Below are 12,565 nucleotides of genomic sequence, written 5' to 3'. Positions count from 1 at the left end.
CGAACTGACTTTAACGACGTTTCCGCCTTTCAATCACGGCGTGTATCAGCATGCTATTTGATAATTATATCGTAGTCATCGTGGGAGTGGTAGATGCATAATGCGCGCGCGGTGGCAAATACATTGCACTACTCGCGCATAAATATAAAATGAATATTTGTTATTTGTGAATTTCCAGAAATTTATGAGTCTGCCAACGTGGCGTTTCGGCGAAACTCATTTGTCCTGATTCATACATTTGCAATCGATAAGCGTTTCGATATGTAGTGCCCATGAGACTGCACATAATTCTTGAAAAAAGTCAGCATTAACCGCATCAGCTTAAGTGACTTCCCCCCAGTGATTTCAAGCGTGAGAGGTCGTCGTTGACCGCAAAGTCGTTGATGGACAACTTTAACGGCTTAATCTACCCTAAAAATCGGATTGCATTCTCATTGCGTTTCATCGAAAGCCAACCGGCCTACTTGCTTCCTCGCACGAGCAGGCGCCTTGTCCAGTCGGTCAGTAAGCATAAGCCCCTTGGCCTTGGCTCTCCTTCACGCAATCGTTCCTTTCTACTCAATTCGACTTAGCACAGATTAACACGGCTCGATCATTAGCTTGCACGTTCCGCGGCACGCGCACCTTCGCAGCGGATTATATTACACGTGCCAGCGCCACGTAATCTCACGATAACTTATCGCGTCAGCAAGGTCAAGCGATTCGACGACACACGGGAAAAAACATTGAATTGGATTAATGAAATTTCTTGTGAAGAGTATGAACAAACTAGACAATTCCTGTTGAACTTCTGTTCAAATTCTGTTCGAATTAACCAAAAATCTTGTTAAATATTACTTGTATATACTTATATATAACAAGATATTACAATTTCATTAATCCAATTAAATGTTTTTCCCGTGTGAGATTCCTGTTGAACTTCTGTTTAAATTCTATTGAAATTCTGTTCGAATTAACCAGAAATCTTGTTAAATATTACTTGTATATACTTGTATATAATTGTAATATCTTGTTATAAATAATATAACAAGATATTACAATTTCATTAATCCAATTAAATGTTTTTCCCGTGTGAGATTTCTGTTGAACTTCTGTTCAAATTTTGTTGAAATTCTGTTCGAATTAACCAAAAATCTTGTTAAATATTACTTGTATATACTTGTATATAACAAGATATTACAATTTCATTAATCCAATTAAATGTTTTTCCCGTGTGTCGTCGAATCGCTTGACCTTGCTGATGTGATAAGTTATTGTGTTGAGATTACTTGGCGCTGGCACGTGTAATACAATCCGCTGCAAAGATGACACGTGCCGCGGAATGTGCAAGCTAATCGAGCCGTGTTAATTTGTGCTAAGTCGAATTAAGGTAGAAGGGAACGATTGCGTGAAGGAGGGCCAAGACCAAGGGGTTTATGCTTACTGACCGACTGGACAAGGCGCCTGCTTGTGCGAGGAAGCAAGTAGGCCGGTTGGCTTTCGATGAAACGCAATGAGAATGCAATCCGATTTTTAGATTAAGCCGTTAAGGTTGTCCATCAACGATTTTGCGGTCAACTCAACGACGACCTCACTCTTGAAATCACTGGTGGGGAATCATTTAAGTTGATGTTAAATTGAGTCACTTAAGCTTGTTAAATTGAACAGAATTCTGATAAACTCAATCGGAATTTCTGATTCGTTCATATCCCGCTAGAAATTTAGTTAATCCGACTAGACTATATTTTTCTGAGCAGCAGACAGCATAAACTTCGACTGTTAATTTTTGTTTTATCTGTTATATACGCAGAAAGTAAGAAGTTCAGTATTGCTTAACATTTCATTTAATAATTTGCAAACTAAAAGACATATTACAAATGTATCGCATGAATATATATCTTTATACAGTTTTTTTTCCCAGAGATATAAATAAACTATACTGTTTGAATTTTGAACAAAAAGCGAAATGTTTGAAATGTAAATGTTTGATTTTTCGTTGGAGATTCGAAAAATTCGTGCTCCTCATAGTTGGTCCTATTTGTCGCAAGAGAATAATTCGCGTCCTCTCTTTGAGCCCTATCAGAGGAGAGCTTTTTGTGTATGATTGATCAATCCAGCGAATTGCTTAATTCGCGCGTTTATCATTGTGGAGTACTTGCGTTGTTCCTGGCGGTAACGTCGGTTCCGAGCTCGATTATCCGATCGAGCAGCGCGCTGCGGTTGTCCTTCACCGCGTACATCAGCGGCGTCATTCCCGTCGTCTGCAAAAAGAAAATCTTCATTCTAATGATATGCGAGTACGAGTGCGATGCGTCTCGAGCGAAAAACCCGTCACGCGATTCTTCTTATTTGATTATCGCCCTCGTTCATCAAAGATTTCCCAGTGAGCCTCTTCGATAAACATCGCGCGCGCGAAAGATCTGTGTCATCCATAAGGGAAAACGTAATATATTCTCTCGCATCATTCAAATGTAATTCGTCGCAGTTTCTAAAACTGTAATTTAAGTGCGTTGATGCCGAGGAAACGTATCGATCGAAACGTATCTTCTCATATAGTGCAAAAATACTATACCAACATTAAACTTAAGAAGTTTTTAATTATGTTGCTAAAAATAATAACGATATTATCATGACCTTAAAATGTTACTTCCCGGAACTTATACCAACATTAAACCTAAGAAGTTTTTAATTATGTTGCTAAAAATAATAACGATATTATCATGACCTTAAAATGTTACTTTTCGGAACTTATACTATACCAACATTAAACCTAAGAAGTTTTTAACTATGTTGTTAAAAATAATAACAATATTATCATGACCTTAAAATGTTACTTTCCGGGATTTTTAATAAATTAAAAAAAAACCCGAACATTAATACAATATAAGATTTTTATTAATTCAAGATCGCTTCGTTTAAATTAATATCACATTTCAATATTTATCAAAATATAACTACTTTACCATCTCAAGCTAACGTTTTAGTAGTACTGCTCTCCAATAGAAAACATTACTACAATATCTTGTTACCAAGTAAAAAAACAAAATTAATTGACTGAAATATTATAACAACATTGACTTTGTAATGTTACGTGGGCTTGGTCGAGTCATTTCAATTGAACTGACCGGGTCCAGAACGCCGGCGAGCGGTGCGATGAAGCCATCCTCCCCCGCGCTCTGCACCGTCTTCTCCAGAGATTTGAGCAGCTGGTCCACGGGTGCCCATTCTCCGCGCGCGGCCAGGCCCAGAAGTCTCTGGGCCCCTTCTCTGGCGGTCGCACCGGCGGAGCTGGGCTTACTTCCTGGCTGCGATGGTTCTCCTCCGATCGCGCCGCCATTACTACCCGTTGAGACTGAACCATCGTCCTTGCCGCCCGACGGGCTTTCCTCTTTGCTGGAGGGACTCTTCTTGTCGTCCTTGCCTCCCGGTGGTTTCTTGCTGTTGCTGCTCATGTTACACCGTACAATCCCACCGCGTAGGACGCGAGCATGGTTCGCTTGAGCGACTCACTCTTGTTCAAGACTGCACGTCGTTGACGTTCGTGCCACGAAGAGATTACGGTCACCAGGCAGACACCTCTAGGTCTGGCGCGTACACGTGACACTCGCCGAATGGAAGACGTACGTCAACCCCCAAAGTAACGATTTCGAAGAGTTCTGCTAAACAATCAAAAGGCAGCTCCGCCTCGTCGTTGATATGAGAGAGAAAATGAGTAAAAGCGAAGTATCGATAGTAAACGCGAATAGTAAGTACTGCGAATGTATCACTCGGAGTTCATTTCGATACATGAAATACGTTTTTCGATGATATTCGATCGATTGTTTTATATTACTCAGTTTTAATCTATTAAATCGAGTGATAATGTTAACGGTACCAGGATGGTGTTAACGGCACGGTTATCCTGGCGATTCTGAGGACTGTACGTAACCGAGAGTGAAGAGAGGGTTGCTTTTCCTCGGGCCTCGCTCGCTCGCTCGACAGGATCGACCAATCGCCGACTCGTTCTCGTGGTTCGTTAGGGTAACGTTGCACCAACACCCCTTTACCGTATGACTTGCACGGATTGCCCTCGGCACACACAAGCCAATCTCGCGGTAGGCCGTGCTGGTCGTCGTCGCTGGCAGGTAAGGTAAGGCGAGGAAATCGTATGTAGGTGGTGGTAACGAAGACAGCGGTAGGGCGAGAGACGCGGAGGGGTGTTGTTAGGGGTTGCCGTCGACACGCGACTTCCGGACCAGTCTGGCAGGCACGCTATTCGACTATCTCGAATCTACTGGACTCTGCCACGGCTCTGAATAACCTTCCTCATTCTTTTTTCACCTTCTCTCGCCCTTCTTAACCGGGACCAAGGACTTGCTCGTGCGTACTCCCTATTTTTCGCTTTGGACATGCCTTCTTGACGATATACTTTCGGTCGGCGAGAGATGTACAAACCATGCATGATAAGAACGCATGATAGATTGCTTTTAACATAGTTTGGTTTGAACCACATTTATATAATATTTGGCGATAAGCAATAAAGAACGACGCAAATGTTCGAGCGAACAGAGATATAAGATAAATATCATACAATTATTTATATCTTTTTACGACTTATTTTTTTAATTCTTGACTTATTTTTCATATTTTAAAGAAAATAAAATTATCTTTCCGAAGAAATTTCAATCATCAATAAAGTTAATATCGTTTATTATCAAGAAAGTTAGTTTAGTTTAAATGAAAGTTTATATAAAGTTAGTTTAAATAAAAGTTAGTTTAAATGAAAGTTTATGTAAAGTTATGTTATGTAAAGTTAAGTTATGTAAAATGTTAAAAAATATTCGAAAAGTTTGCAGAATAATTTTTATACATGCGAATTTTCCGCTGAATGTATTAAAACAAAGCAGCACATATTTATGTAAGTTTTATATATACTAGAAATACAAAAAAATAGCGTTAGTGTTAGTGACGATCGTTTCTGCGTTATTGACATTGTTTGAATTCATCATCGACTTCAGGATCTCTTTAAGCTAACGTTTTAGTGATATTAATACGTGTTACTCTTCGATAAAGAACGCTACTACATTATATTCCTATGCAGGAAAGATTTAATTCGCTGAGATATTATAGTAACACGTTCCAGTTATAACATTGATTTTGGTGCTATGTGAAAAACAATATATCATTATTAGTAAGAAAACATTCAGAATATAAAGTCAGCGGCTTTGCTTAATTTAAGCTGCAAAGTGATAAGAAAGTATCAATTAATTTTGTCATTAATTATATTAGTAGATATTTCATGCTTTAATTATTCAGTCACCGTAAAACTGGTTTATATGCTAATTATATTTTGTCATAATACCGGCACGTCATAAATGGTTTTCACCGAGATTATACTTATCTATGACCGGTATCTTTTGTGATTTTTTATTGTTATTGAGATGACGCGTGTTGCAAGCGTTCTTCAAACAGCTACGATAAACACGTCAGTTAAAGTCAGTTAAATTGTACTCTCCGCATTGCAGCAAATCGTTCGATGTACATCGCATTCGCGCTTCGCTCGCGTCCGTTTCTAGTCGCGATATATTTCTGAGTGGAACGCACTAAATCACTGTACATGTGCGCTACTAATCTATTCTAAGTCGAGATTGTTTCGGCACGTACCAACGTCTCTAAGCTAAGAAGAAAAAGAAAGGTATCGTCGTAATGTGTTGAAATTCTAATAAATCTACAAGCGAACTAATGAATGAATCTATGAGCTAATGTGTGGATCGAAATTTTACGATTTCAAAACACTAGTATATGAATTCCGACGTTTCAGTTTAATTAAACAAATTCATAACTTACTGTAAGCAAATTCGTGAGTTAACACGATTTGTTTGGGGAAGTTGTTTAAGGAGTTTATGAAATATTCTCTTCACAAATTTCATTACATTTGTTTTCATGTAAAATAAATTTAATTATGTAAGATAGACTTTATGTGTGTGTGTACTCATATATAGATTCACGAGTCACATATTTGATACTGAAACTAACAAATCATTAATAATAAACACGAGATAATAAGACGATTAACTGCTGTATGATAACAGTATCACATATTACACTATGATAAAACTGTAGAAGCCATAACGGGCTCAGTATTCATTTTGTACTCTTTCCTGGCGGAATACTTTTATTCTTAGTCATGCTAGTACGTTTTTTCTCTCGAAGGAAAATGTTTTCTCCGTTTATATCGGCTTCGCGACACGTCGCATTTGGCAACCTGAATCGATGCTGCTACGCGCGATATTTCTCTCTGTTGCACGCTAATTTGAGAGGTGAGTAAAGAAGTCACGTTAGGGGAGATTGTGTGGCTATTGTTTGTGTTTAGCATTTGGTTTTACGCGACTTGTGTTTAGTGTTTCGCATGATGGATCATTGCAGAGCAACGTCCGGCTGGAAGATCAAACGTCCGAACCAAAACGAGCGTTTCTAGAGCGGTCAAAGCCGCTCACATGATCAATCCTGGTGAATATCCCTTGATCGATGACACGATCGGACAATTGTTACAGAAAGCGGCAGCTACGTGGCCGGAACGGGTTTGCGTTGCATCGCTTCACCAGAATATTCGTTTGACATTCTCCGAGCTTCTTCGACGGGTTGACTCGTTCGCTGCAGGCCTCAAGAAGTTAGGCCTGAAGAAAGGTGATAGACTAGGCATTTGGGGTCCGAACGATATCGAGTGGTATATAACTTCCTTGAGTGCTGCGAGACTGGGTTTGATCGTCGTCGCGATCAATCCAGGTTATCAACAAAACGAATTAACATATTGTCTACAGAAGGTCAGTGTGAAGGCTGTCGTCTCACCCGACTCGTTTAAAACGCAGAATTACCCGAAAATGTTACTCAGCGCCAAAGAAGAGTGTCCTTCCTTGAAACATATCATCATTGTCTGCCAGGATCATATAACGTAAGAAATTCTATAATTAATGTTGTACTCGAATAGGCACTTTCAGATTTCTTTTTCTGAGAGGCAATTATTGAAATTATATACATACATATTTATTTTACTTCAGCTACATTGCCAAGAAGAGGCTTTGTTTACAGTCCTATCTTAACTCATTCACCCATTCCTCTTATTCTAAGAACTATGTGAAAAGAAGAAAGAAAACGAAACTTTTTATCCTATTAAATCACAATATATCACAATATGTCCTATTATTATTGTTTCGTTTTATATAATCTAGAAGTCTTATACCTTATGCATTTCTTTTTAATATTTGTATCCATTTCTTCTCCTTACCAACGTTCTTCTACATATTCTTATATCTCTACATACTTAAACTAATTCTATTCCAACTCATATAAGTACTCTTAACCTTATATAAACTTAGCTATATAAACTTAGCTTACTTGACCATGCCTATCTCTTATTTATCTTTTTCTCTTTGATCTCCTTTAATCTCTTCTCTTTTTTCCTCCATAGTTTTCTTACTATATTATCTTTGATTTCATCCGACTCCTCATTGCGTAACCTATCCCATTTTTCCTCGCTAACTGTACCAAAATCATTGAACTAATTCTTTGTGTGTTGACACGTCTCTATATAGTGCCTTATATAATTCTGACTAATCCCGTCAAGAACCCATTTCTTATTATCCTCCTCCAGTCAATATTTATTTATATCTTCCATATTGCCACACCTTAATTTAACCAAGGTTCTTACTTTATTTCCTGTCTTTAACTTGTTCAAATTTTTCTTCTTCAAATAATTCGGTTCACTTCCATTGATTTTTATTTCCTTATATCCCTTATTATATTTTGCGTTTTGAATTCTCCTTTCTCTCATTGAAATCATACCAAATAAAAGGGAAAACTGTTACTTCTGCGCGTTTCGGCGGTAGTTTTATCACGAGTTATCAATACTATTTTATTTTATCTTTGTAGCAGCTGTACAAATAACGCCATTCATCCTTCCTAGATAAATGAACTTGAGCGGGCATTTATGATCTTTCGTGAGCTTCTAACACGTTTACGCGCTAGAACACACTAGTTCCATCTATTCGAGTATCGCGTGAGCTCTAGCACTTTGACTGACGGGAACCTTTTGCTCGACTTTACAAAATGGGTTAAGAACACGCCGTGACTTGTATCTTATGCGCTCGCGTTTTTTTTTCAGATGTCAGTATCTCGTGGAGCTTAAAAAACACTGAAAATTGCTACAGATTAATTCCATCCGATTACTTTTTTCATTCAAGCAGCACATTAGTCTGCTTTTTAAGTAACCGTTCGGATTTTCCACACATCGCTTCAATATAAGAAGACAGTCTCAGTTTCAATTCAGAAGCCAGACCAATAATCTCAGTTTATGTAATATAATGGAGACCAGACGAGAAGTATGTCATGAGAAACAATATTTCTGTTATCGTAAAACAAATATTCGGTTGCATTAAAACTCGATTGAAATAATTAAATTCAATAAATTCTCTAAATTGAAATAAATTCTCTATTTATTCTTATTTATTTATTCAATAAACTCTATTTGTTTATTCTATTTATTTATTCAATAAATTCAATAAATTGAAGAGAAATCTCATAGAAAAATGTTTTTGTTCCTGCAACTGAGATTTTTTCTGATATCCAGAGAATGTCTGAATTATACACTGAGAGGAATTATTCGATAAGAAATTAACAAACGGATATTTCCAATCAAAATACCAATGAGTCTTTGTATGCGATCAGGGAATATTTAATGAAAAATATTAGTTCGTAATTTTTTGATCGGTTTATCTGATGAAACGCCATTATGATCAGAAATATTCGATTAAATTTAACCGGATATCCTGATCCGATATAAAAATTCATCAGTATTTTGATTGTAAATATTCGTTTGTTTATTTTTATCAAACAATTTCTCTCAGTGTATATGTGAATTAAAAAGTTTTATTGTACACTGTGCTACGTCAACGGGAAATTGCATTAATAAGCTGTTTCAAGTTGTCATAACGATTTGTATTTGGACGTGTTCGCTGGTAAACGGCCAACGAATAAAAGTATTTCATTTCACGGCACAAGAAACAGCGTATCGATCTGAGGTCAAAAAGAAGGCAAAGATTGAACGACCGCTCGGGTAGAGTAAGGGAGTTTAAAGCGAAAGCGAGTTTCGATGTCAGAATGTGTATTCGCCGGCAATTTCGTGAGGCAACTTCGTCAGAACTCCTTTCTGTTTATTTTTGTCGTGGACCATTATTATTATGCAGCACTCGAGTATTTCTATTCGAATGCACGAAGAGAAAGAGATTGCTCGCCCATGTTTCTCACTCTTGCACGTAGTATAATCGCTAATTTTGTCTGCCTCGCCGATAAGTTTGCTGCGCAGGTGAATCATAGCGCAATTAGGTTAATGGCCTTATGAAGGTCCACCCATTCGCGCTCGCTAATATCGTTGTCATCGGGAAGACAAACTAAATATGATGTCTAATGGCACGTTTAATTTACAGTGGTACCCGTCGTTTCGTCGACGTCGAAGCATTGCCAACGAGAACGGAAGTGGAAGCTATCGCTGCTGAACAAACTGAGGTATCTTGTTACGACGAGTGTAATATACAGTTCACATCCGGCTCCACCGGTAAACCCAAAGCGACGGTTCTCTCGCACCAATCTGTTGTGAATAATAGCATAGAGGTAAGAAGTACAAGTAATATTGTTAGCCGTTTGGTAATTGTTCCAAAAATCGTCATCATGTTTTCAGTAAAGAAATTAGAGAATTATTTAGTGCCGTCTCCCTTTTAATTCGTAATTCCTGTAGAAGAGGCCAAGTCTGGTTGTCATACTTTTTATGTAAAAAAAATATATGCAATATTTTTTAATATTGTCCACATTTTTACATAGGCACAATCTCTAAGTAAAAGAAAAAAAATATAATACCTTATATATATTTATACACAAAAAAGTTATTAAGTTGTAAATAGAGTCGTAAATAATATGACTAACCATCTCATACTCAGAATTGATTATTATATGTCTTTCATATAAAAATTCTTTATGTTTTAAGATTTTAAATGTTTTATTAACACATTCGTGAAATGTTATAATCAAATACAATAAATAATTATTAAACTAAGTAGATAATATAATTCTCATGAATTTTATGATAATAACTAAGAGATGAAGTTTTATATAAGCTTACTGTTACGTAACATGTTACGTAACATTACTTGTGACTTAACACATCATTGCGTATGCTTCCGTGCTCTTGATTTGAGTTATCTTAACCTGAATATTTATTTGGAATAAAAGAAATTATATTTATAAATTATGTTGCAGTAACTGTTAACTAAATGCACACACACACACACACACATACACACAAAATAGCTATACACATAATGTTTCTTATAATTAAGGAGAGATTGTGACTATAGAAATTCCAAAATCAAAGGATCAATAAAAATAGGGATAAGAAAAAGCTTACTCACCGCGTCCAATCTTGAGAAAGTGCTTATAAATACTACATGCGATGTTTCTGTCAAAAGCCGTTTTGTACATCCAACTAACGTGATACAAGCAGCATATATTATACAGAAGAATATGTTTCTCCAATTATACGCGTAAGAGATAATTGACTCGTGTAACTTTTAGACTCGGCCCCTTCTAAGTTTTTCTCTACACTCGCAGCACAGATGTGCAATCGTATTACTCTGCACATTTTAAGAAAAATCACTTTATTTATTTTATTCTTTTCCTTTGCAACGACAGGGTGTACGAAGGACGTTAGTTAATGCCAATGGCAAAATATGTTGCAACGTGCCGTTTTTCCACGTGTTCAGTCTGATACTGGTTCAAGTAGCTACCTTTCATACGGGAGATACATTTATTCTGGAAGCACGATCCTTTGACCCGGTAAAATCTTTGGAGGCGATTGTGAAAGAGGGTTGCGTCTGGACATATGGAACACCGACTATGTGGGTAGGGTAAAATTGTAAACAATTTTTGCTTGATATCGAAGCAATTGAATCGAAGTAATTGATGTCTCATTACATATACTTCGACAGATAAATATACTCGATGCACAGAGACGTTTGCAGCTACCAATTACCAGTCTTCGGGCAGGATGCATTGGTGGTTCGCCTGCTTCACCTGAACTTTTCAAGAGAATACGAGAAACACTTGGTGTGGAAAATATCCTGGTAAATTTTTTAAAAGCGGAATAAAGAGAGAGAAAAAGAGAGAGAGAGAGAGGGGGAGAGAAAGAGAAAGAGAGAGTAATTACTACATCACTACGAGATGAATTGTGCTAAACCTTTGTTTACAGTCTTTATACGGTCTCACGGAAACGACAGGCGTAATATTTCAATCGATATACGGAGAGGACAAGAATCTCACGGAGACAACCGTCGGTCATTTGTCGAATCACGTTGAAGCAATGGTATGCAATGAGTTTCCGTTCTTTTCTGATTCCTGATTTTGACGGAAACTTTTAAGGTACGTTTTAAGATATGCGTTTTGTAAGTAGGTAATGAATGAAAACAATGTACCCGTTCCCTTTGGTACACCTGGTGAACTTTGGATACGCGGATATTGCAACATGACACGTTACTGGGACGACGAGGAGAATACGAGAAAAACGTTGACGCAAGACGGTTGGTTAAAAACTGCCGATCAATTTATTTTACACGAAAATGGTTACGGTATTATTGTCGGAAGACTGAAGGATATGCTTATTCGAGGAGGAGAAAATATCTTCCCCAAGGTGAGATTATATAAAAGTATCTTTATTGTGGAATAATTTATTTTATTTTTCATGGCGAATTAGTTTCAGACAAACTTCTAAAAAGTTCACGTTCTTGAGACATTAGAATTTGACATATTCAATATAAAGCGTGCTAAAGACGTTTTTTAGAGAAATGTGTTGTCTGGAATTTGTTTTATTTTTTGTGTGTTAAATTCGAACTTAATTAAAAAGAAAAGGAGTTGTTTGTTGTATATATATATCTTGCAGGAAATCGAAGACTTCCTGATGACCCATCCCAAAGTATTAGAAGTTCAAGTTATAGGAGCGTATGATGAAGTTTATGGAGAAGAGGTGTGCGCGTGTGTTCAAATACATGATGGCGAGAAAATAACAAAGGATGAGCTGAGAGAATATTGCAAGGGCAAAATTGCGCATTTTAAAATTCCGCGTTATATAGAGTTCGTAGATCAATTTCCGAAGACTGCCAGTGGAAAAATTCAGAAGTTTCGATTAAGGGAACACTTGGAGAGCAAGGGTGTAATACCGACAACACCAAACCGCTCTTAGTTGACTTCGGATAACTTTATATAAATTTTGATACTTTTAGAAAGATTTTATAGTAAAGTTTTATAAACGAGAAGGGAAATTTTATCTTTGGAGTCTTTTACAGAATTTACAAAACTAAAATAAAATATTTTTAGAATTAATTCTAGATTTTTATCGCTACGTTTTCGAGACGTATAACTGATTAATTGTTTGACGCTCTGCGGTTGTGCACATATCGACTCCCAGTTTTTAGAGTTTATTGAAAAACATTGTTTATGGTTTTTGTGATATCTTAACCACTTTATTTTGTAATAACACAGAATCAATAAATAAATTTAAAAAGTA

General features: G+C 36.9%; 2 protein-coding genes across 8 annotated transcripts in view; one reads left to right on the top strand and one right to left on the bottom strand.

The window, feature by feature from the left end:
• LOC116852843 (serine/threonine-protein phosphatase 6 regulatory ankyrin repeat subunit A) overlaps positions 1-4,234 on the bottom strand; it is a 23,786-nt gene extending 19,552 nt beyond the window's left edge. For all 4 annotated transcript variants that reach the window (XM_032833562.1, XM_032833563.1, XM_032833561.1 and 1 more), the window contains exons 1-2: positions 3,105-4,234; positions 2,139-2,240 (exon numbers count right to left, since the gene is read on the bottom strand). In XM_032833562.1, the coding sequence (XP_032689453.1) occupies positions 2,139-2,240; positions 3,105-3,431 (429 nt within the window). In that variant the 5' untranslated portion in view covers positions 3,432-4,234. The remainder of the gene's footprint in view (positions 1-2,138; positions 2,241-3,104) is intronic.
• Positions 1-12,565, top strand: part of LOC116852847 (medium-chain acyl-CoA ligase ACSF2, mitochondrial) — a 13,516-nt gene extending 951 nt beyond the window's left edge. Inside the window, exons 1-10 of one of the 4 annotated variants that reach the window (XM_032833575.1) lie at positions 4,794-5,149; positions 5,484-5,653; positions 6,172-6,278; positions 6,385-6,910; positions 9,441-9,624; positions 10,699-10,908; positions 10,995-11,129; positions 11,255-11,368; positions 11,456-11,692; positions 11,942-12,565. In XM_032833575.1, the coding sequence (XP_032689466.1) occupies positions 6,176-6,278; positions 6,385-6,910; positions 9,441-9,624; positions 10,699-10,908; positions 10,995-11,129; positions 11,255-11,368; positions 11,456-11,692; positions 11,942-12,241 (1,809 nt within the window). In that variant the 5' untranslated portion in view covers positions 4,794-5,149; positions 5,484-5,653; positions 6,172-6,175 and the 3' untranslated portion in view covers positions 12,242-12,565. Of the gene's footprint in view, positions 1-4,793; positions 5,150-5,483; positions 5,654-5,700; positions 6,279-6,359; positions 6,911-9,440; positions 9,625-10,698; positions 10,909-10,994; positions 11,130-11,254; positions 11,369-11,455; positions 11,693-11,941 lie in introns of those variants that run through there. The other 3 variants (XM_032833576.1, XM_032833574.1, XM_032833577.1) reach the window with 3 other exon arrangements.

This window comes from Odontomachus brunneus, unplaced genomic scaffold (genome assembly GCF_010583005.1).
Source record: "Odontomachus brunneus isolate Ranch 3 - 2012 unplaced genomic scaffold, Obru_v1 Obru_scaffold_259, whole genome shotgun sequence".
In the NCBI taxonomy this organism is placed as follows: Eukaryota; Metazoa; Arthropoda; class Insecta; order Hymenoptera; family Formicidae; genus Odontomachus; species Odontomachus brunneus.
Note: the sequence above shows the minus strand (reverse complement) of the source record. Positions and strands in the feature narration are given on the sequence as shown.